At 35.9% G+C, this 25624-nt stretch overlaps 1 protein-coding gene and 2 long non-coding RNA genes across 8 annotated transcripts in view; 2 read left to right on the top strand and 1 right to left on the bottom strand.

The window, feature by feature from the left end:
* Positions 1-6734, top strand: part of srrm3 (serine/arginine repetitive matrix 3) — a 187612-nt gene extending 180878 nt beyond the window's left edge. For all 4 annotated transcript variants that reach the window (XM_087253217.1, XM_087253215.1, XM_087253216.1 and 1 more), the window contains one exon: positions 662-6734. In XM_087253217.1, coding sequence (XP_087109343.1) covers positions 662-869 — 208 coding nt within the window. In that variant the 3' untranslated portion in view covers positions 870-6734. The remainder of the gene's footprint in view (positions 1-661) is intronic.
* Positions 1-25624, bottom strand: part of LOC147843792 (uncharacterized) — a 1319745-nt gene that overhangs the window by 663012 nt on the left and 631109 nt on the right. The window lies entirely within an intron of this gene.
* LOC147843800 (uncharacterized) overlaps positions 12786-25624 on the top strand; it is a 36244-nt gene continuing 23405 nt past the window's right edge. Inside the window, exons 1-3 of one of the 3 annotated variants that reach the window (XR_015490882.1) lie at positions 12786-12955; positions 20998-21093; positions 23370-23469. This is a non-coding gene — a long non-coding RNA (uncharacterized LOC147843800). Of the gene's footprint in view, positions 12956-20997; positions 21094-22877; positions 23043-23369; positions 23470-25624 lie in introns of those variants that run through there. The other 2 variants (XR_015490883.1, XR_015490884.1) reach the window with 2 other exon arrangements.

The raw sequence follows: 25624 nt of genomic DNA, 5'->3' as shown, positions 1-25624 counted from the left end.
TATTTATTTATTTATTTATTTTTAGATGTCTTAGAAGTTTAGTTTAGCTGGAATAAAAATATTTTAAAACAGCTGCTAAGGTCAGTATTATTATATTACTTTAATTATGATATTATTTTTAAATATTTATTATAATATATTTTTTATTATTACAATGTCAACCCAACTCTCTATATATATTATTTTATTATTATTATTATTATTATTTATAATAATATTATTATTTATTATTATTATTTTTATTATTAAAATGTCAACCCATCTTAATGTCAACCCAACCCATCTCAATATATTATTAATATTATTACTATTATTATTATTATTATTATTATTATTATTATTATTAATATTATAATTTTTATTATTTAAATGTCAACCCAAATTGCCTCGTCAACCTAATTAACCTGGTTAAGCCTTTAAATTGCACTTTTTAAATTGCTGAATACTAGTGTCTTGTAAAATAACTACTAAAATATTATATACTAAAACTATTATGTTTATTGTGTGTTTCGTTGTTAAATAGTTCTCGGAAAATACCAGAAAAAAAGTTAATCTCACATTGTGGAGTGGTCAAAGTGGCATTGAAGTGCTTTTTTGTGAAGGTGAATGTTTTATATGATGCTGATATTAATACGCTCTCTCTGTTGCTGTGTGTGTGCAGTGCACGGAAGCGTCCGATCCCGTATTACCGTCCGAGCCCATCGTCGTCCTCCAGCTCCAGCAGTTACAGCAGCAGCTCCAGCCGGAGCCGGAGCCGCAGCCGCAGTTACAGCAGCACGTACAGCAGCTACAGCAGCCGCAGCGTCAGCCCATCACACAGTTACTACAGCCAAAGCAGCTCACACAACTCCACAACTGCACACTTCTAGCACACACACACACCGCAGTTTAAAGGTGAACTGCACTGCAAACATTATTACTTATTTAATTTGTGTCATGCATTTCTTTTGTTTTCCAGTACATGATATACAGTTTTAGGCATAAATAATTGCGCAAACACATCTGATCTCAGCAGCTGATAAACATGAGCAAAACTGCCCTGAATGCTGGGTTTGTGTACAGTGTGAATATAGCTAGTCAATCGGGAAATAACTGCTTAACAAAAGTTATCAAGTACAGTCAGTCTGTACAGAACAATAGCAGACATTCAATTTGAGCAGTCGGCAAACACACACACACACACACACAAACACACACACACACACACATACACAGAGATTTCACACATAGTTATAAATAAATCCAGTGTCTCTATTTAAAGACTAAAGGCCTGAGGAACAAACATAAGATGAGCACTTTTTTCCTGAAATTCTTCCACGCTGCAAATATTACCAAAAAACTGGGTTAACAATGTTAAATCGAAAATAATCTGAAAATCCAGACACTTTAATATCATGGTGGAGATTGAGACTCATGAGAAACAAAAGCAAGAACAAACTGATTTTATTAGTTGTAGATTTTTTTATACAGGATAGTTCATCATTTGGGTGAATCTCATAAAGAAAAGTCTAAATGTTTAGGAATATTTTTAAAAATCCTCTTTTTTATTTACAAGAAAAGCAGCTTTGTCATGATCACCAGCAATCCAGCATGTGCAGATCGCTGGTAAACACAAGGTATTGCATAGAACTACAAATCTGCCATTAAATGGACTACAAGATCCAGTCATGCACCACTCACACACCTTGCCTAGATCCCCATGATTGCAGACAGGCACAGCTGAAGCTACTCCAGGACTGATTATAGGACATAATAAGAGTCTTCTGTTAAATGAATTGGATACTGGACAGAGGGAGTGCGGATCCGAATGCAGGGTTATTTAGCAGAATGGTCAGGCAAGCAACGGGAGCTAACAGATGTATACAGGTTAACCCAGATTCGTAGTCAAAATAACTGGGAGATGGTCAAAAGGCAGGCAGCAGACAACGTAAAACAAACAAAACAAGGCTAGGTTCAAACACGGCAAGACAAGGCAAGGGAAAGCTCGTCGTAATGTTCCACTATACAGATTAACAAGACTTGTAGTTCATTACAATAACTTGTGTTTATCTGCGCAGGCTGGATCGCTGGTAATCTTGACAAGCGTTTATTACCAAGGCTAACAGAATTCTGGTAAAAACTCTACTAGTGTGATATAATTTAGGGTTTAATTCGGGCTACTAATAAAGAAGTGGTTTAAATGTCTTGGAAATCAGAGAAAAAACGAAAGTTTTATTTGTATTTATTATGCAGCTTTTTAAAATTTATTATTTGTTTATTTTGTTTAAAAATCACTGACAGTTTTGTGTGAGATTCAATTATTTAGTGTTATTTAGTCCATGATTTGGGAGACTCTCATCAATTAAACATCCAAGTATTTGGAAATATTACAATTTATTCATGCTCACGTCTGCTCATTAAGTCTACCAGAATCACAATAAAAACCAACTGGGACTAATTGTTGATATGTACCCCTGTATGCATTTCAGGAGATTGTGAAATACGTCCCAGGAGGTATGTTTTTTTGCAGTGTTTGTTTTCGCGAATCCACTAGAGGCTGCTGTGTACGCTTTTTCAGATCTCAAATTTGTCTAGCAAGTGCCATTCGTGCCTGCTGTTCTCGCATAAATCCACCAGAGGCAGCGGTCAGCTAACTGACCCACCAATCCTTCTACGCACCTCAATCCCTAAACCCAACCAACAGTGTTTTCAAAAGCATTGACTGACCAGTGCCCACCGTCTCCTCTAAACCCAACCAATAGTGTTTTCAAAGGCACTAATTGACCCGATCACCCCTTCCCTAAACCCAACCGACAGTGTTTTCAAAAGCACAGAATGACCAGGACCCACCATCTCCCCTAAACCCAACCGATAGTGTTTTGAAAAGCAATCTAAAAAAATACCCTCGCCACGGCCTGATTTTTACCACATTTTCAGATTTTACCAGCCTTTTACCATTATCACCCTGTTATTTACTTGTTTATTTTATTTTTTGGCTTTTGTTTTTGTTTTACCTGCTTTCTGGAACCGTTCTTTGCCAGACTCGAACCCAGCAATCGTGGTCAACTCCTCTCTGCGTCTCAAATCCTCCAACATACGTGGCGAGGCACTGGGCAAACTGGTAACAGCTGTAACAGCCGTCCATATGGAAGTAAGTGGTCGGCTGATAATCAAGAAAAGGAATGGCATCATACCACCCCGTAGCATTCATTTTAAGACGAAATGCAGCCATACGTACCTCTGGATACATAATACGCGCTCTCCAAAAATGTATATAGGGCTACGTTTTCAGAATAAGCCTGTGTTTATTCATGTTTATTAAAGTCACTTATCACCAAGTCTACCAGAATCCCAATTAAAAACTAACCCAGGCTCATTGTGGATGCGTACCCCTATATGCATTTCTGGAGAGCACCAAATACGTCCCAGGAGCTTAGTTTTTTGCAGTTTTTGTTTCCGCGAATCCAGCAGAGGCTGCTGTGCACACTTTTTGCGATCTCAAATTTCTCTCGTGAATGTCATTCGCGCCTGCTGTTCTCGCGTAAATCCACCAGAGGCCACTGTTGACTGACTGACCGACCGATAACCCCACCTACCCCCTTCCCTAAACCCAAGTGTTTTAGAAAGCACCGATCGCCCAGCCCACCTCCTTCCTTAAACCCAACCAACAGTGTTTTCAAAAGCACCGATTGACACGATCACTCCCTTCTCTAAACCCAACCGATAGTGTTTCCATAAGCAATCCACAAAAAAAAGCCCTCGCTATCGCCTGATTTTTACCACATTTTCAGATTTTACCAGCCTTTTACCATTATCACCCTGTTATTTACTTGTTTTTTTCTGGCTTCTGTTTTTGTTTTACCTGCTTTCTGAAACCGTTCTTCATCAGACTCGAACCCAGCAATCATGGTCAACTCCTCTCTGCATCTCAAATCCTCCAACATACGTGGCAAGGCACTGGGCAAACTGGTAACAGCTGTAAAGCCGTCCATACGGAGTTAAGCGGTCAGCTAGTAAGCGCGAAAAGCAATGGCATCATAACACCCCGTAGCGTTCGTTTTAAAGACAAAATGCAGCCATACGTACTTCTGGCTACATAATTTGTGATCTCCAGAAATGTATACAGGGCTATGTTTTCAGAATAAGCCTGTGTTGCAATTTATTAATGTTTATTAAAGTCACTTCTGCTCACCGAGTCTTACAGAATTACAGTAAAAACAGTAACATGGTGATATATTTTAACCTGAAATTAAATTAAAACAAACTATTTAATTGTATTTTATTATGCAAATATTTCTTACTGGAATTGTTTTGTTTTAAATCACTGACACTTTTTTGTGAGATTCACCCATTTATTATTTAAAACACATTAAACATATTACTTAGTTTTTATAATTATTTTTTAAATCATGTTGTATTATAATTATGTTTTACGCTGCAAGTTTTGGCTGTAAACTATGCACTGTATATTCCAAGTTATATACCGGATTATATAAAGGCTTTGTATGTGGAAAAGCTTGGCATGACGTGGAGGAAAGGAGTCGCTCTTTTGGAAAATAATCCATATCGTATGCACCTATACGTCCATTCTTTTTGGAGATGTGATATTTCTTATTCTATACAGTATTTGACTTCTATTCTGGCTGTGTTTAGTGCATATAAATACAGTTAGAGCTCTGTGTTCACTGCTGTACAGTTATTATTACTATGAATCTCTGTTGTTTTTGATCCTGTCTTTAGTGTAGGTGCACTTATACCTGAAACCAGGCTGCAAAAATATACACGCACACATCTGTTTATTCCATTTATTCATGCGACGCTGTTTATTTAACCTTCCTTGCATTCTTATTTGATTTGGTACTTTTTGAGAAACTGTTTTTTATGAGTCATTTTCATGTGAATAACGCACATTACGCAGTGATGTGAAGAAATATTATGATTTTTGATCGTTCTGCATTCTTTAAAGTCAACATGACATGAAGTACTTGATTAATACATGATTGTCTTCTTATTTTCAATGATTTATCAATGATTTCTCATCAGAACTTTATTACAGCCTCCAGATGAACATTAAAATCATTCTAGCCTCTATTTTAAGGATCTACACAGCAAAATCCTCTGAGTAAAATTTACCTATTTCAGAGAGCATTTGGTCCCTCTTTATAATAAGGGCAAGCAGGTTGGTGAAAAGTAAAGCTGCTGTTTGTGGAGTTGCTTAATGATCCTCTGCTGAGATTTTGAGAGATTCAATGTATTATATTTCAGCTGATTTCATCTAAGGCTGTGACCAAAGTCAGTTGTAGTTTTGTGTTTCTGCTTAATAACAGCAGGTGTTCATCATCAGAGCTCAATCATCACGCAGCTTAATCCTTGTCTCATTAACTTAAGTAACTCAATTTATAGAGAGAGACCAAATACTATCTAAACTGAGTACATTTAGAGGATTTTGCTGTGTAGGCTCAGTCTAAAGCTCATGGCGCAAAAGCATTAAGGGCTTGTCTGAATCCACTTTTGCTATTTTAAGGATGGAAAAATACAGACTGCGCCATGGCGCATGATCTAACAGGGTTGTGCTTATTCTCTTAGTGAGTTCTGGGTGTGTTTTGAGCATAACCTGCTTTAAACCAATCAGAGTCTCATCTCCCATTACCGTTTGGCGCACCATGGCACATTTGCTATTTACATAGCAAACTGTAAGTGTAAAAGCTGAACGCTTCTCTAGCGAGAAAACAGTTAAACAGAGCACCTGCAGCGCGATGATAAAGAACGAGCCTCCTCTATTTAGCCTCTTTACTTTACTCCTTTACTTTACTCCTTTACTTTGGTGGAGTAAGGAAACGGTGGAAACTTACTCAGCTGAAGACATCCAACATATTTAATTTAGTTTGTTAAGCGCAAATATTTGTTTCAAAACTGTTTCTGAATTCAGTTCTAATCTCCAGCAAAGGAATAAATGAGCAAAAGTAACAAAGTGTGGCCAAAAACTGAGTTATATCCAAACACACATCCTGTTATCATGCCCCATATGGTGATGCAGACGTCTTCAAAACCCCACAGGTGGACAAATCTACACTTGTGTTTAATAAAACAAATCTAAATATGCACATAATTAATAATACTGCTAATATTAATAACATTATACAGATGAAAATTGACATGAATAAACTGCAGAAGAAAAAAAAACAAGATGAAGAAGGCATGGAGGCAGCGGTTTCTATATTTATGTAGAAAATAATCATTTTTGTAATATTTAAATCCTTTAATAGTTTTCATCTGTAAAAAGATTTGTGTATTAAGCAATGTGTAAGCGTTTGGATTCGGATAGGTGCATAACTAACGCGCTCTGCGCTGGACTTTAGAGCAGCTTTTAGTTGATCAATGGCACGGTCTTTTTCAGTTCCTCAAAATAGCAACGCGCCAACAATGCGCCTTTACATACCTCCTGTTTAGACCAGCACACCCATGAGTCCACAAGGAGGTGCAAATGGATTCGCTATTTAAACAACGTGAAGCAAACTGTGAAAATTACAGTTGCGCTGGTCTGAAAATAGCAACAAATCGTGCCATACAAGTCTTGCGCCTTATTGCGGCGGATATATAATAAGGCCAACTGATTTTATAATTTATCATGGTTAAAAGTGATTTCATGTTGACCTTAAATGCAGAACTGAAATATAAATGATGATTTTTTTAAAGCTGAAGGCTGCTTGTTGTTTGAATAACGCACATTATGTGATGATGTAATGAAATATTGTAAAAAAAAAAAAGTTTTTTAAGTCAACATGGCATGAAATTTACTTTATTAATAGACGATTTTGTTCTTATTTGTAATGATTTATGAATGATTTATCAATTATTTTCACTGATTTATCAATGCGTAAATAAAAAGAAATTGACAAATCAGCAAAAAATAATTGATTAATCAGCAAAAATAATTAATAAATCAGGGAAAATAATTGATAAATTCGCGAAAATAATTGATAAATCAATTAAAATAACGGATAAATCAGGGACAATAATTGATAAATCAATGAAAATAATTGATAAATCAGTGAAAATAATTGATAAATCAGCGAAAGAATTGACAAATCAGCGAAAATAATTTACAAATCAGAGAAAAATAATTGATAAATCAGCGAAAATAATTGATAAATCAGCTAAAATAATTGGTAAATCAGTGTAAGTAATTGATAAGTCAGTGAAAATAATTGGTAAATTAGCAAAAATATTTGATAAATCAGCTAAAATAATTAATAAATCAGTGAAAATAATTGACAAATCAGCAAAAAATAATTGATAAATCAGTGAAAATCATTGATAAATCAGCAAAAGAATTGATAAATCAGTGAAAATAATTGATAATTCAGCAAAGTAATTGACAAATCAGCGAAAATAATTCACAAATCAGCGAAAATAACTGACAAATTAGCAAAACTAATTGCTTAATCAGCGAAAATAATTGCTAAATCAGCGAAAATAATTGCTAAATCAGCAAAAATAATTGCTAAATCAGCGAAAATAATTGATAAATCAGCAAAAATAATTGCTAAATCAGCGAAAATAATTGATAAATCAGCAAAAATAATTGATAAATGAGCTAAAATAATTAATAAATCAGTGAAAATAATTGCTAAATCAGCCAAACTAATTGCTAAATCAGCGAAAATAATTGATAAATCAGCAGAAAAAATTGATAAATGAGCTAAAATAATTAATAAATCAGTGAAAATAATTGACAAATCAGCAAAAAATAATTGATAAATCAGTGAAAATAATTGATAAATCAGCAAAAGAATTGATAAATCAGTGAAAATAATTGATAAATCAGCAAAATAATTGACAAATCAGCAAAAATAACTGACAAATCAGCTAAACTAATTGCTTGATCAGCGAAAATAATAGCTAAATCAGCGAAAATAATAGCTAAATCAGCGAAAATAATTGCTAAATCAGCTAAAATAATTGCTAAATCAGCGAAAATAATTGCTAAATCAGCAAAAATAATTGCTAAATCAGCGAAAATAATTGCTAAATCAGCAAAATAATTGCTAAATCAGCAAAAATAATTGACAAATCAGCGAAAATAATTGACAAATCAGTGAAAATAATCGATAAATCAGTGAAAATAATTGATAAATCAGCTAAAATAATTGATAAATCAGTGAAAATAATAGATAAATCATGTATTAATAAAGTAAATCTCATTTTATGTTGACTTTAAAGAATGCAGAACGACAAAAAAAAAACAAGTTGTCTTCACATTTGTGTGTAATGTGTTCAAAATCGTTCTGCATTCTTCAAAGTCAACATAAAATGAGATTTACTTTATAAATACGTGATTTTTTAAAATGATTTGTCAATGATTTATCAATGCGTGTCATTCTAAAGTCATAACTTCTGATCAGAATTTGAGAAACCCAGATGATCTTAAAAACATACTGATTTTATAAATTGTCATGGTTTAAAGTGATTTCATGTTGACCTTAAATGCAGAACTGAAATATAAATGATGATTTTTGTAAAGCTGAAGACTGCTTGTTTTACGAGTTTGCATTTATTTATTATAAATTATTCCACTATTTATTCCCTCCTTCAAATGGAGACAGAGCTGGCCTATTTATTTATTTATTTATTTATTTATTTATTTATTTATTTATTTATTTATTTATTTATTTATTTATTTATTTATTTATTTATTTATTTATTTATTTATGTACCTGTCTGTCATTCTTCCTTGTAAAGAGCTAATTAAGCAGTTGAATTATGTGAACTGTTACCTTGTGATGCAGGATACGGCCTCAGTCTTCCTTTTCCAGTGTTATTTTTTGATTTTTACAGTCATCTGTCCGTTTATTAACGCGAGTCGATACTGCTCTAACTTCCCAACTGTATAAAGTCAGTAGATTTAGTGACCCTCATGATTAAACACATAATAAAAGTATCTGCAAACTGATCGTCAACGTGTCCTGTTCTTGCTTTGAGTTTTGATGTGTTTCTTATGCTCAGAAAATGAAATACGCTCTTATGAAATACACTGCAGCATACATACATCCAGAAGGACTCTTTATATTCAGGAACTGAGTTCAGGTGCTTCTGGTGAAATGTATGCTGTAACAAAATTGCAGTGATTAAGTTCTGCTTTCTTTAAAAGTCATTGATCTTTACTGCTTGATTGATATATAGGGTATAAAGTGGGTCTCGGAATGTACAAGAAGCACTGCATGAAATACCATTGTTCTGCGTCATGTCTTTAAAATATGGACATTAATTTTACCACATTATTTTCAATGGAGTTCCTGCGCTTGCCTGCTGCTCTTGATGGCGCTTGTGTTTAAACGGCTTTTCATCTCTTTTTACACTTGATCAATTAAATGAATGCTGAAGCCTACTTAGCTGATTATATTTTAGTTACATTACAACATCGATGATGTAAAGCAGGGGTCACCAATCTCGGTCCTGGAGGTCCGGTGCCCTGCAGGGTTTAGCTCCAACTTGCCTCAACACACCTGCCTGGATGTTTCAAGTATACCTAGTAAGACCTTAATTAGCTTGTTCATGAGTGTATAGTTAGTGTTGGAGCTAAAATCTGCAGGACACCGGCCCTCCAGGAACAAGTTTGGTGACCACTGTTCCATACAGTATGAATGTGAGCAGTATGACTTACTGCTTACAGTATATAACTTACTACTAAACAATAAGACTTACTACTAGCGAGATACTGAAGTGCGCAACCGATGCACACTACCCCATGAGACACTGGAGTGAAGTGAATGGCTGCGTCTGAAACCACCTACTGTTTAGTAGGTACTGCAATTGAATATGAATGTACTCCTCGGCCATTGGAAAGTACGTTCTATTCAGTATGAATGTGAGCAGTATGAAGGGAGCTCCAACATACTACATCCACCATTTTGACATCATCACATGACCTACCCGCGTCAGTTGTCTCATGTCACTACCATCCATTTATTGGCTGCGACAGAAATCACATACTTCCATACTATATAGTACACTCAAATTAGTATGCAAGCCGAGTAGTATGTCTGTATTAAAAGAATTGTAAAATCTGTATGCGAGAAGTTCCCGGATGACCTACTACTTCTGGCGAGATTCTGACAACACAATCTCACGGCAATTCGTAACTTTTTCATTTAGTGGCTAATTCGTATGAATTCGTACGATCTAATTCGTACAATTTAGTACGATTTGCTTATCCCCCAATGACGCTTGGGGTTAGGGGTAGGGTCAGGTGCCACGCCTCCTTTTTAAAATCGTACCATTTCGTACCACTAAACTGGCAAAACGTAAAATACTTACGTTTTCTCGTGAGATCAGGCTGGATTCTGAAGTGCGCATCCGATGCACGCTACGCTATCCTATGATGCCCCGCATAAGAATTCATGTACGGGAGAGAAGCAACGCGACTGACATAAGTAGGTCATGTGATGATGACTAAATGGTGGATGTAGTATGTTCGACTTTCATTCATACTGCTCACATTCATACTGTACGCAACGTTCTTTTCTAACAGTCAAGTAGTGCATTGAAATTCAAATGCAGTACCTACTGAGTAGTAGGCGATTTCAGACCTAGCCATTTATTTCACTTCGGTGCATCATGGGATAGTTCTCACATACTGTTTTAACAATATTCAGATATACTATTTGGCTTACTGATTTTAGTGTACTATATAGTATGGAAGTATGCAATTTTGGACGCAAACAATAAATGGATGGGAGTGAAGTGACGCAACTGACGTGGGTAGGTCATGTGATGATGACAAAACGGCGAATGTAGTACGTCCGAGCTCTATTCATACTGCTCACATTTATACTGAATAGAATGTACATTACCAACAGTCTAGTAGTACATTTAAATAATAATAATAATAATAATAATTCCTTACATTTATATAGCGCTTTTCTGGGCACTTAAAGCGCTTTACACAATGGGGGGGATCTCCTTATCCACCACCAGTGTGCAGCATCCACCTGGATGATGCGACGGCAGCCATTTTGCGCCAGACCGCACACCACACACCAGCTGATTGGTGGAGAGGAGACAGAGTGATGAAGCCAATTGGAGTATGGGGATGGTTAGGAGGCCATGATGGACAGAGGCCAGTGGGCAGATTTGGCCAGGATGCCGGGGTTAAACCCCTACTCTTTTTCAAAGGACATCCTGGGATTTTTTAACGACCACAGAGAGTCGGGACCTCGGTTTAACGTCTCATCCGAAAGACAGCGCTCACTGAGCAGTATAGCGTCCCCGTCACTATACTTGGGCATTAGGACCCACACAGCCCGCAGGTTGGGCGCCCCCTGCTGGCCTTACTAACACCACTTCCGGCAGCAACCTAGCTTTCCCATGTACAGTTGAGGTCACAATTATCAGCCTTAATGTTAAATTTTAAATGCATACACATTTCTGTTTAACAGAGAGATTTTTCTTTAGACACATTTCTAAACATATATATATATATATATATATATATATATATATATATATATATATTTTTTTTTTTTTTTTTTTTTAACCTTTATTATGATAGGACAGAAGAGATTTCAGACAGGAAAGTATTGGGAGCAGAGAGAGTTAAAGGATTGGCAAAGGACCTCCATCCGGGAATCAAACTTGGGTCACCTTGAGCATGTTGGTACTATACGTTGGTACACAATACCACTAGGCCAGGGGTGGCCAACCCTGTTCCTAAACAGCCACCTTCCTGCAGATTTCAGTTGCTACCCATATCAAACACACCTACCTGTAATTATCACGTGGTATTCAGGTCCTAATTAATTGGTTCAGGTGTGTTTGATATGGGTAGCAACTGAAATCTGCAGGAAGGTGGCTCTCCAGGAACAGGGTTGGCCACCCCGGCACTAGGCTATTGGCAATGACTTTAATAGTTGTAAGAACTCATTCATTAATTTTTCTTTTCGACTGAGTCCCTTTGTTAATCAGGGGTCACCACAGCGGAATGAACCGCCAACTTATCCAGCATATGTTTTACACAGATGATGCCCTTCCAGCTGCAACCCATGACTGGGAAAGGATACACTCTCATACACTACAGACAATTTAGCGTACCCTAATGACCTTTAGTGCATGTGTTGAGACTGTGGGAGGAACTGAAGCACCCGGAGGAAACCCATGCAAACTCCACACAGAAATGCCAACTGACCCAGCCGAGGTTCGAACCAGCGACCTTCTTGCTGTATAAAGTTGAAGTCAAAATTATTAGCTCTGCTGTGAATTTTTATTTCTTTTTCAAGTATTTCCCAAATGATGTTGAACAGACTCAGGAATTTTTCACAGTATTTCCTATAATATTTTTTCTTCTGTAGAAAGTCTTATTTGTTTTATTTCGACAAGAAAAAAAGCAGTTTTAAATTTTTTAAACACCATTTTAAGGTCAATATTATTAGCCTCCTTAAGCTATGTTTGTTTTGGATTCTCTCCAAAACTAACCGCTGTCATACAATGACTTAATCACCCTAACTTTACCCTAATTAAATGTAAATGTCACTTTAAGCTGAATACTAGTGTATATGTAGTCAGATATTATGTGCTGTCATCATACAAAAATAAAATAAGTCAGTTATTAGAAATGAGCTATTAACACTGTTGTGTTTAAAACTGTGCCGAAAGCATATTCAATCCATTAAACAGAAATTGGGGAATATTCAGGAGGGCTAATAAATCAGACATCAACTGCTATGTGAGCTGTTCTGCTCTGTCAGCAGCAGATGGCGCGCATGATCATGTGATCGGCTGGGTTTGTTTGTGTCTGGAAAGTTCTTCCTGTTTCCAGCCTCACCAGAGAAAACGATGAGCTGTATTTATAGCCATCATCTGGAATTAAAACACATCACTCAAGTCTGGGATCGCTTTACATTTCTGGACATTTCTTTAATCCTTCAACGAGTTCCTTCTGGAGCTTTCCGGAGTACGCCCCAATCACTTCAGGCTGTTTGTAAGTTGAATGAATGCATTATCAACACTGATTACTTGTATTGCCTATTTCTTCATAAAGGGATGAAATAAGTCTGAGCTCTCAGATATGGGCAAATGCATTAATTTACTCTCAGGATCAAAAATTGTTTGCCTCAGGAAGATTCATTATAAATGTTCCCCTACTGAAAAATCCAGCTTAAACCAGCCTAGGCTGGTTGGCTGGTTTTAGCTGGTCGACCAGGCTGGTTTTAGAGGGGGTTTGGCCACTTCCAGGCTGGTTTTCAGCCATTTCCAGCCTGGTCTTAGCTGGTCAGGCTGGAAAATGACCAGCTAAATCCAGCTAAAACCAGCTTGATCAGCCTGGTTTAAGCTGGACATAGCTGGTTTTGGCTGGGCTCCCAGCCTGGCAAGGGTGGTCTTGCTGGTTTTAGCTGGCCATCTCCCAGCCTAACCAGCTAAGACCAGGCTGGAAATGGCTGGAAACCAGCCTGGAAGTGGCCAAAACCCCTCTAAAACCAGCCTGGTTGACCAGCTAAAACCAGCCAACCAGCCTAGGCTGGTTTAAGCTGGATTTTTCAGCAGGGCAGGAAGATTCATTATAAATGTTCTTGCAGCAAGGGAACAATACAGAGGAAACACAAGAGACACAACACTCTAAAAAATATTGTTATACAAAACAAACAAAAAAAATTTACACAACAGCTTGCATTAATATATTCAAGTTACGACAACATCTAACAAAATGAAGTACAGACAGCAAACTTTATTATGTTAGCCAAATCTTTTCCTCTTCAATCAGATTTACATTTTTACATAGCAAAAACATTACATTTTTATGTACTCAAAAAAATAAGTTGTTTCAATTTTTTTTTTATTGTGTTATGTGCTTAGTTACATGCATATTTTCAAGTTTAATACCTTAAATAACTGAAAATCATTTTTGTTTGTTTTCAAATGTACTGTTCATGCTTGTAAGAAATACAGCCGGCAGCTGGCTCTCTGCAACTCTCACATAGTTGCCCACTGAAGCTAAGCAGGGCTGTGAATGAATGAATTCACATCCGGTGAATTCATGAATACATCCGGTCAGTACCTGGATGGGAGACCACATGGGAAAGCAAGGTTGCTGCCGGAAGTGGTGTTAGTGAGGCCAGCAGGGGGCGCCCAACCTGCGGTCTGTGTGGGTCCTAATGCCCCAGTATAGTGACGGGGACTCTATACTGCTCAGTGAGCGCCGTCTTTCAGATGAGACGTTAACCCGAGGTCCTGACTCTCTGTGGTCATTAAAAATCCCAGGATGTCCTTTGAAAAAGAGTAGGGGTTTAACCCCGGCATCCTGGCCAAATCTGCCCACTGGCCTCTGTCCATCATGGCCTCCTAACCATCCTCATATCATGATTGGCTTCATCACTCTGTCTGCTCTCCACTAATCAGCTGGTGTGTGGTCTGGCACAAAATGGATGCCAACGCATCATCCAGGTGGATGCTGCACACTGGTGGTGGATGAGGAGATCCCCCCCCCCCCCCCCCCCCCATTGAGTAAAGTGCTTTGATTGCTCAGAAAAGTGCTATATAAATGTAAGGAATTATTATTATTATTATTATTATTATTTAACAACAACATTTTTGTTTTTCTCTATTTTTTTTGTATTAAACCACAGGTTTTTATTGTTTTACAAAACAAAAACATACTGTTCCATATTATGTAAAAAATAATAAAAAGCATCAGTGTGTGGACTTAAAGATACAAAACAACTCTATTCGTGTGGAAAAATTAGTTTGGGTTGCTACAAGTTAAATATTGTTTTAAAGTAACTGACAGATATTTGTACCTTTAAATTAGCCACATTTTTAATAGAAAAAATGACTTAATAAAATTAATAAAATTATTCTGGCAGCTTAAAAGTTTTAGTCTAATCAGCATTTTTTATTTTTTCAAGTTACAAGAATGTATTAAACTATGTAGTGGTTACAGATCTCTTGAGTTATTTTTGTAGAGTGTAAGCTTTTTCACATGTGCTGCTGCTGATGTGACAATAAGAAAAAGTGATTTGATTTGATTTGATTTGAGGTTTCATTCTGGTTGCTCAAAGCGAGGGCAGTCTAGGGTTACCACTTTTGATACAAAAAAATAAGGGACGCATACTGCAGCGGGGGCCATATCCCTTGGGTGCCTAGACCACAGTGATCACAGGCCCAATAGCATGCCAGTGGTGGTAAATCACAACCTAAAATATGTTTTCAGGAAAGTATGAACACTTGAACATTAAAATAAACAGTTTCATTAAAATCTGTGTAAATAGATGTAGTCTGTCTTTCGCTTTTACAACTCTGCAGCACTGATATAGCTGATGTTATGTTATGTGCGTTAACTCAGCTGCTGTAACCTAAAGGGTGGTCTAGATAACAGATTTTAGCTAAAATATTTGTCATTATTTGCAGAAACAACTATCCAGACATGGAAACAGCACACACATAAACTACATACAAACATTAGCTACACTGTAAAAATGCTATGATCCATTAGTCCTGACAGCACATGTTTTAGGTCATTGAAACTTACTGAGCTAAGCTAAATATGTTGTATCTTTGTTTTATAAGCTATGCAAGCTGTTTTGGGTCAGTTTAACCTAATATAAGTTCAATGAACTCAAGAATAATTTGATTCAGTTTAAAAAAATTAGGGCAACCAGGATTTTTTGTTTACAATGTATTAAGTTTTCATACAGCCTATTTCTAATTTTAAAATGTGGAAAGTTGCAATTTACTAGTTTATTTTCTTTACATGGGCATTGTGTTGTTTATTAATGTATTTAATGTAATGTTTCATGTGTTAAATTAATGCTTATGTGCCTGACTTATTCTTAACAAACAAATCATATTATTACATTGGATTATGATGCACTTACATTGTATTTACACAGTGGCGTAGCGCAAAATGTGGAGGCCCCCCTGCAGGGATCACTGACGGGGCCCCCTGATGATGGGGGGGGTGGCTGGGGGGACAAGCGATCACAAATTAAGGAGCGGGGAAGGCAGGCGGGGTGGAGCGACAACGCGGAGAAGCCTTCACAAACTGAGGAGCGATCACAAACCGAAAGCGGTGAGAGCGTCAAAGTAGCCAGAAGTCATTCATTTTCAATGAGAACTGGCGGCGAGAAACAGCGCAGCGCGTCTTCTCCGGTGTGAGCGTCGAGGAGAGATCAAATCAAGTCAACTTTGAGCTATGATATGACGCGGTTCGGCGGCAACCAATCAGAATGAAGTAGTCCACCGCTTGAGAGGTGTTCAGAGAGCACAGACCTGTGAACTTTGGTTCCGACCACAGTTGTTCCCAAGAGTTTGATTATTGCGGTTGCTGGATTTTCAATTATTGAAAATCGCGACGACGCGGGGCCCCCCAATCACGCGGGGCCCCCCCGCGGTGCGTGCCCTGCGGGTCCGTCCGTTACGCCACTGTATTTACAGAACTTTTACTCATTACAATGTGTGACCCAGTGTGTGAAAACCAGGCCAAATCTAATTCTGAGATCAAGTTTGATTGTAGCCATTCGTTTCCCTGTGATTTCAGTTTCAGTTACATGGTTTTACGTTAGTAAAATTAAAAAGTTAAAAATAAATTAAAAAGTTAATATTAAATACATATATTATCATTATTTTCACAGACTGTTCTTTATTTCACGTAGAAAACAGTCAATAAAAAAAGACTTTATTGCATTATTTATTATTTATATATTGCATTATTAAGCAATTACATAAATATTGTTGAAATGTCTGCTTCGGGAGAGACTTGGGGTACGAAGAACTGTCTGACCGTGCTTTGATTTTTGCAAGCTCTGTCATTGCGGGAATGCTGCTTTCTGAAAGTATTTTTTCCATCGCTTGCGTTTAAGTGAAGTTTATTTATGACTAATTTCGAGAGGATCACATGCTTATGATTTATCACAGCCGGTCTTGTAGTAGCTAATCATTATCTTCCAGTCATATGAGCTCTAAGCTACTATAAATAACCACAGTCTTCAGTCCACTTTATCTTCATTTACGAAGAAACCCACCCTCCTCCCCTATTCTCCTCCTTTACCATTGATCGGGTGGCACGGCGGCCCAGTGGTTAGCACTGTTAGCCCCACAGCAAGAACACTGCTGGCCCTGGTTCCTTCAGGCCGGTAGGCGTTTCTGTAAGGAGTGTGTATATTCTCCCTGTGTCCGCGTGGGTTTTCCCCGGGTTCTCTGGTTTCCAAAGACATACATCATGCATAACAATCAAGCACTTGTCTATAGGGGTGTCAAAATTAATTGTTTCTTCGGTGCACGGCGATGCAGACGCGGACAATTCTGTATCGATTCAGTAATAATCATAACCGGTTATTATGTAGTGACTTCATTTATCTCCTATGCGCTCTGTCGCGAGGGAGGTGAGCGCCGGTATTTACAACACTCAGCAAACTCAGAGCCGGCCCGTGGCATAGGCACCATAGGCAAATGCTAAGGGCGCTGTACATCCAGTGGGGCGCCAGAAATGAGTGCGGTTCAGTTGGTTTTGTTTTCGATTTTCCTGACACACATTCAGTTATAGACGGCAATAACTCAAAAACCTTTTACCCTAAAAAGATCTAAAGTGTGTTTCCTACAGAAAGACAAAGCTGGTTATGTTTCACAGCTGTCTTTCTTTTTTTTTGCTCGACATTACGAGCACTGCTCCGTTTAAGCCCTCGCAGTCTGCGTTTACTTTAGCCGGCAGAGCTCGCGCTGAGAGGAGCTCTCTGTAAGGGATCGTCGGAAAAGTGCTTATCTTTTTCGTTTTTTTTTTTCGTTTTTCTGCTCCGCTCAGCGCAAGCTCTCCCTGTTGCAAAGGCTTAAGTGTGTGTGTTTGTGTGTGTGTGTGTGTGTGTGTGCGTGTGTGTGTTTGTTTGTTTGATGATGTCTATGTTTGTGTATGTGTTTGAATGAGAGACAGTGTGTTGCTGTGTGTCTGTGTGTTTATACAGACAGCATGTTATAGCCTCCCCCCTAAAATATAACACTGTATATGGAAAGCATCGTCAATGCACCGTGATGCACCGAGATATCGAATTGAACCGAATCGATGGCATGATAATCGTAACCGAACCGAACCGTGAGACCAGTATTGGTTCACACCTCTACTTGTCTAGCCCTCTTTTTTCTTACGTGTTCCCTTAGCTACCGCGACTGGGGAGTTCTGAGAGCCACCGAGCTCAGGCTCCCCACTCGCTCTGTGAATGGGAGGAAGCCCCTGGCTCGAGGATCCCTTGAGCTCAGGGCTTTCTCCCCGGACAGCATGCCAAACAAGCTTTTGATAGATCATCAGCTAAGTGTGAACTCTTGAAACCCTGAAACTTTAAGACTCTGAGGGTTACCTAGAGAAGCATCTGCCATTACTCTCTGTCAACACTTGACAGACTCTGCTTAAAAGACCCGCCCTCCTCACTGGACAAAGACCAATCAAACTAACGATGACATAAAGTATTACCCAATCAGAAGTAGGAAATGAGGCATCTACAGTCAATGTGTGCGGGATAATTTGCATGAAAAGCTACTTTTAAATAATAATAAAAATACGGGACAAACCCCATCCCGTAATGATTTAAAATGGGACGCGAAATTTCATTCTCTAATACAGGACAATTCTGTATTTTAAAGGATGGGTGGCGACCCTAGGGCAGTCCTTTGAGTCCAGTTTATATACAGGCTTACAAACAGATCATGTTGCATTGTCTTTGATCATTGGTCTAAACAGTGAGTTTGGTAGAATCCTATTGATCATATAATCTAATTATTGTCAGCACAATATTCCTGCAGTTGGCACATTCCAACCATTCAACTGATTGCACCTACAGGTGAGCATTTGATTACATCAAGAAGCACATACATTTTAGGCCGTACTCAAACTATGTACAGTTGCCTTTGAACCGGGCCAAAGCACTCTTGTCCCCCCTCTCGTCTCCCCCGACGGCCCACACTCAAATTGCAATCGGGCCTGTGCATGCTTCCATCATCGATGACGTGCTGTTCAGTAACGTGGTGCGTTTTGCACTCACACACAAGCGTACCGCACCAAAGCCCAAGTGAACCGCGCTCAGGCACACCTCTTCCAACCGGGCCAGGGCCGGCCAAGTGAACTGTACCCGAGCTTGATTCAGCGCACTCACACTTCTCTAAAGATCTGGGAAAAGGGCCTGGGCATGTTACGGATAGCATAGTTTGAGTAGGCCCTTATAATTAACTTTGGGTTCCTTTAAAAGTATACATATATAAAAAGTCATGCTTGTCCCCCCGCCCACCCAATTGATTATCAGCTGCGTATTAACATGTCTCCGTAGTAACGCATATAATCATATCAACAAAACAGGACATGTGCATAGCAACCGGGAATAAAAGGTCTGTTCAGTTTGCTCGGATCATCAATCATCATTAAATGTGATCAAGAATGAGTTGTAAAAGTTTAAAATGTTTTAAAACGGCGCACGTGTGTAATTAAGTACAGCGATTCACTTCAGCTTTACTTTATCAGCACAGCCGCGTCGTGTTTCAATGAAAATTAAAGGAGGCAGTTATGTTAGACACCATTTGTTATAAATATGCATACAGTGAAGATGACGGTCATATAGATATGCAGCTACATGACGCCTCAACATTTTTGATGTCTGTTAAGTTGCTAATATCAAGATAAAAAAAGAAGTTCTTTATATCATGTTTTCATTTTATTTAGGGATGCTCCGATACCGATGCCAGTATTAGGTCGATACTTGGTTAAAATACTTGTGCTTGGCTTTTGATTTGGTTTGCTTTGTATTTTGATTAGATTTAATTTGATTTGTTTTGGGTTTTGTATTGTTTTGATTTGATTTGTTTTGGGTTTTGTTTTGGTTTGCTTTTCTTTGTTTTCATTTAGATTTATTTGTTTTGTTTTGTTTTGATTTGATTTGTTGTTTTAATTTGATTTGATTTGATTTGCTTTGTATTTTGCTTTGTTTTGGTTTGATTTTGTTTTGTTTTGCTATATAATAACATAATATAATATACAGGGTGTGTGAAAAGTGTTTATATACAGTCGAGCATGAAATTATTCCTACCCCTGGCCAATTCTAATTTTTTTGTTCAAGTGTAAAAATAAAACATAAATAAAAATCCAAAAGAATGCAGATTTACAGTAATTCTGCACAATAAAACATGTCAGTGATTTCAATTATAAAAATGCTACGGTAAAAATCCATAACCATAATCCATAATCCAAATCCATAATATATAACACTTTTTGTATTTGGTGATACACTAGGGTTCTCAGTTTATTTCTGGATTTATAATTGCATTTTAGGGTGTTGATCTCTGCTTCATCACCCTGTTGATTGCATCTGATTTGGTTTGATTCTATTTGGTTTGATTTAGATTTGATTTGATTCTGTTTTATTTTATTTTAATAATTATATTTTAATTTGATTTGTTTTGTTTTTTGATACTGTTTGATTTGATTCAGTTGGATTCTGTTTGATTTTATTATCCATTTGATTTGATTCCATTGGATTTTTATTTTGATTTCACATTATTTTAAGGATATTTGATTTGATTAGATTACATTGGATTATTTTGTTATATTGTATTTTATATAATTTGCCTTGATTTGGTTTTATATTATTTTAATTAGTTTTGATTTGATTCTGTTTGATTTTATTTTATTTTATTATAGGTTTGATTTGATTCCATTAAATTTGATTTTAATTTATATTATTTTGATTTGTTTTGTTTTAATTCTGATTGATTTGATTCCATTTGATTTAATTTTATATCATTTTAATTTGTTTTGATTTGATTGTATTTGATTTGATTTGAATTTGTTTGATATACATTTTATTACCCATTGAATTATTTTGTAAATAATAATAATACAACATGTTACTGACCATTAAACTGTTACCTGTACAATAAAACGGCTCCAAATGAACATATTTAGTAATTTGGGGATTTTTAGGGTTTTGGGGGGGGTCGGGCGAATCCTTTATTATGGTGGGCATATCCCTTATTTTCACATCGCAATGTTAACAGGTATGAGACAGAGGTGAGGACAAACCTAAACAAAGCATGCAAATGAATTGTTGTCAGCACGGTGAACTGCCTCTCCAGCCCTGATCTCATCATCATGTAAGTACCCATTCACAACCTTTTAGCATGAAAACAAAGTGTGCAAATGGTGTAGTGGAATCAGAACACTTCCGCCAGGTGACCAGCTTGAAAGTATTACACAAAGACAAAGGAAGAGTCCTTAAAAGCCTGCCTGAAATTGAATGAATGAATGAATGAATGAATGAATGAGCTGGAGTTAGTAAAAAAAAGTTAAAATGCAATAATTATAAGACTAAAAGTCATAATAACCTAGATTCATCTTTACTGCTTTACTATTATGTATCTTTATTATTTATCATTTATATTTGATTTGATTTAATTTGATTTTTTTAGTATAGCATGATTTTGTTTTGACTGATTTGATTTGTTTTGGGTTTTGGTTTGCTTTGCTTTGTTTTTGTTTAGTTTTATTTGTTGGGGTTTTGTTTTGGTTTGATTTCGTTTGTTGTTTTGATTTGATTTGGCTTTTGTATTGTTTAGATTTTTTGGGTTTTGTATTGTTTTAATTTGGTTTGATATGACATAATATGAAATAATATGGTATGATTGATTTGATTTGTTTTGAGTTTTGCTTTGGTTTGCTTTGCTTGTTTTTGTTTAGTTTTATTTGTTTTGGGTTTTGTTTTGTTTTGATTTCGTTTGTTGTTGTTGTTTTTTTTTTTTTTTTTTTTTTTTGCTTTGGTTTGATTTAATTTTGTTTTGCTATATAATACCAGAATATAACATACAGGCAGGGTGTGTAAAAAGTAGTTATATACAGTCAAGCATGAAATTATTCATACCCCTTGCCAATTTTAACTGTTCAAGTGTAAAAAAAAACATAAATAAAAATACAAAAAAATGCTAACTTACAGTAAATCTGCACTTTAAAAAAATTCGGTGATTTCAATGGTAAAAATGCTAAATTACACAGTATTTAACTGTGTTATGAACTGTATTTTACTGTATACATAAATATATATTTATAAATATAGTTAATATATAGTTTTGTATTTGGTGATTCCCTAGGGTTTTCAGTTTATTTCTGGTTGTGAATTGCATTTTAGGATGTTGATCTCTGCTTTAACATCCTGTTTTAAATCTGTTTGATTTGATTCCGATTTATTATCCATTTGATTTTATTTAATTTTGTCTTGTTTTATATCTTTTTAATTTGTTTTGTTTTGATTTGATTGCATTTGATTTGGTTTGATTCTGTTTGATTTGATTTAGATTTTATTTCCCATTTGATTTGATTTGATTTGAAGTATTTTCTATTTGATAATTTTTGTATTTGAGACTGTTTTATTTGATTTGATTCGGTTTGATTCTGTTTGACTTGATTAAATTTTATTATCTGTTTGATTTGTTTTGATTTGATTCCATCAGATTTTTATTTTTTTCATTATTCATTTGATTTGATTTGGTTTGGTTTGAGTTTATTTTATTTTATTTTATTTTGATTCATTTCGATTTGATTCTGTTTGATTTTAATTTGATTTTACTTTTATTAGATTATGCTGTATTGTTTTGCTTTATTCTATTTTATTTAATTTGATTTGATTTGATATTATTTTAATTAGTTTTGTTTTGATTTGATTCTGTTTGATTTGATTGAATTTGATTTGGTTTGATTTTTTTATTGTCTGTTTGATTCCATTTATTTGATTTGATTTTAATTAATATGAATATATTTTTAATTTGATTTGTTTGGTTTTAATTCTGTTTGATTTAGATTTAGATTTTATTATTTTTTATTTTATATTATTTTAATTTGTTTTGATTTGATTGAATTTGATTCGGTTTGATTCTGTTTGATTTAGATTTTATTACCCATTTGATTTATTTTGGGCGAAGAAGTGGCGCAGCCTCAGCTTGGCTCGGCTCAGTTGGCGTTTCTGTGTGGAGTTTGCATGTTCTCCCTGCATTTGTGTGGGTTTACTCCGGGTGCTCTGGTTTCCCCCACAGTCCAAAGACATGCAGTACAGGTGAATTGGGTAGGCTAAATCATCCGTAGTGTATGTGTGTGTGGATGTTTCCCAGAGATGGGTTGCGGCTGGAAGGGCATCTGCTGCGTAAAAGCTTGCTGGATAAGTTGCCGGTTCATTCCGACCTTGGTTAATAAAGGGACTAAGCCGACAAGAAAATGAATGAATGAACGAATTATTTTGTAAATAATATTAATATAAAGAAAACATATTAATTTGGGCATTTTTAGGGGTTTGGGGGGGGGGGGGGGGGGGGGGGGGGGGGGGTCGGGCGAATCCTTTATTATGGTGGGCATATCCCTTATTTTCACATCCCAATGTTAACAGGTATGACACAGAGGTGAGGACAAACCTAAACAAAGCATGCAAATGAATTGTTGTCAGCACGGTGAATTGCCTCTCCAGCCCTGATCTCATCAGCATGTAAGTACCCATTCACAATACCTTTTAGCATGAAAACAAAGTGTGCAAATGGTGTAGTGGAATCAGAACACTTCCGCCAGGTGACCAGTCATTAAAGGCCTGCCTGTAGCATTTGCATCACATTGGCACAGTCAGAGCTCAGGAAACCAAGAGATTTTAAGAACTATCACACCCTTGCTAGAGTCTTAATGAAATGGGCTGATTAAAAAACAAACGAATATAACTTTTCAGTTGTATTTATATAGATCATTGCAATGTTGGAACTAGATTATAGACATTTATATTCACACACAGTGATGCCAGCAGCAACAGCACAGGTGTGATTGAGCAGCTGTTGTTATTATAAGGCTGTGTTTCTGCTGAGTCGCTCTGTCTGTGTCTGCTGTTCAACAATCCTCACATTCCTGCTCTCCACACACTGCAGCCTGTGTTTGTGTTTGACTCCAGAAAGTAAAGCTTTAACAGCTCTGCCTTTTTGGGATGCCTACTTTATCAAGTATGACATATGAATTAGTGGTTAAAATAAAATAACTGGTGGCTCAATGGTTAGCACTGTGGGTACTCCGGGTGCTCTGGTTTCCCCCAAAGTCCAAACATATGCACTATAAGCGAATGGATGAACTAAATTGTCTGTGTGTGTGTGTGTGTGTGTGTGTGTGTGTGTGTGTGTGTGTGTGTGTGTGCGCATGTGTGTGCGTGCATGGGTGTTTTCCACTTCTGGGTTGCTGCTGAAAGGGCATTTACTGAGTAAAACATTTGCTGGAATAGTTGGTGGTTCACTCTGCTGTCGCAACCTCTGATAAATAGGGGACTAACCCAAAGGAAACCTACATTCATCTTTACTGCTTTACTATTATTTATCTTCCAATATATGTAATACAGTGGTATTTTGAAAACATTTTTAAGTGTGCCAGAGTGTCCAAAAACCTTATGATAGTAAGGTTTATAATATAATTAAGTATAATATAAATAAAGGTTTGCTCTGCTTTTTTTTGTTTTTTGTTTAGATTTTGCTTGTTTTGATTTAGTTTGTTTTGGTTTGATTTGTTTTGGGTTATGATTTGATTTGTTTTGGGTTTTGTTTTGATTTGTTTTGGGTTTTGTTTTGATTTGTTTTGGGTTTTGTTTTGATTTGTTTTGGGTTTTGTTTTGATTTGTTTTGGGTTTTGTTTTGATTTTGTTTGTTTTGTTTTGATTTGTTTTGGGTTTTGTTTTGATTTTGTTTGTTTTGTTTTGATTTGTTTAGGGTTTTGATTTGATATGATTTGATTTGTTAAGTTTGGTTTTGATTTGTTTTAGGTTTTATTTTCATTTGTTTTGGGTTTTGATATGATTTGATTTGGGTTTTGATTTGATTTGACCTGATTTGATTTAATTTGATTTTATTTAATTTTGTTTTGGTTTTATTTGTTTTGTTTTGGGTTTTGTTTTGGTTTGATTTGTTTTGAGTTTTGATTTGAGTAAATTTGATTTGATATGTGATATGATATGATGTGATGTGATTTGTTTTGGGTTTTGATTTGATTTGCCTTGATTTGATTTGATTGCATTTGATTTGCTAAGCTTTGTTTTTGATTTTATTTTATTTGATTCAATTTGTATTTTGTATTTTGTTTTTGGTTGATTTTCACTTTGTATTTTGTTTTTGGTTGATTTTGTTTCATTTCTTTTGCTTTGCTTTGTTTTTAATTTGATTTGGTTTGCATTTTGTTTTGGTTTGATTTCCTTTGTTTTTGTTTTGTTTTTTGCTTTGGTTTGATTTAGTTTAGTTTTGCTATATAATAACATAATATAATATACAGGCAGGGTGTGTGAAAAGTGTTTATATACAGTCAAGCATTAAATTATTCATACCACTAGCCAATTCTAACTCAAAGTTTTTGTTCAAATGTAAAATGTAAAAAATAAAACACATAAAAATTCTGCATTGAAAAAAAAAGTCCATGATTTCAATGGTTAAAAATGCTACGGTAAAAATCCATAACGATTTTTGTAAATTATACAGTATTAACTGTGGTGTGAACTGTATTTTACTATACTGTAAAAAAAAATAATAATAATAATTATATATATATATATATATATATATATATATATATATATATATATATATATATATAATTATTATTATTTTTTTTTAAATATATATATTTATTTCA

Source organism: Danio rerio, chromosome 5 (genome assembly GCF_052040795.2).
Source record: "Danio rerio strain M-AB ecotype USA chromosome 5, GRCz13ab, whole genome shotgun sequence".
Taxonomy (NCBI): Eukaryota; Metazoa; Chordata; class Actinopteri; order Cypriniformes; family Danionidae; genus Danio; species Danio rerio.
This window is presented reverse-complemented; position numbering and strand designations above follow the sequence as displayed.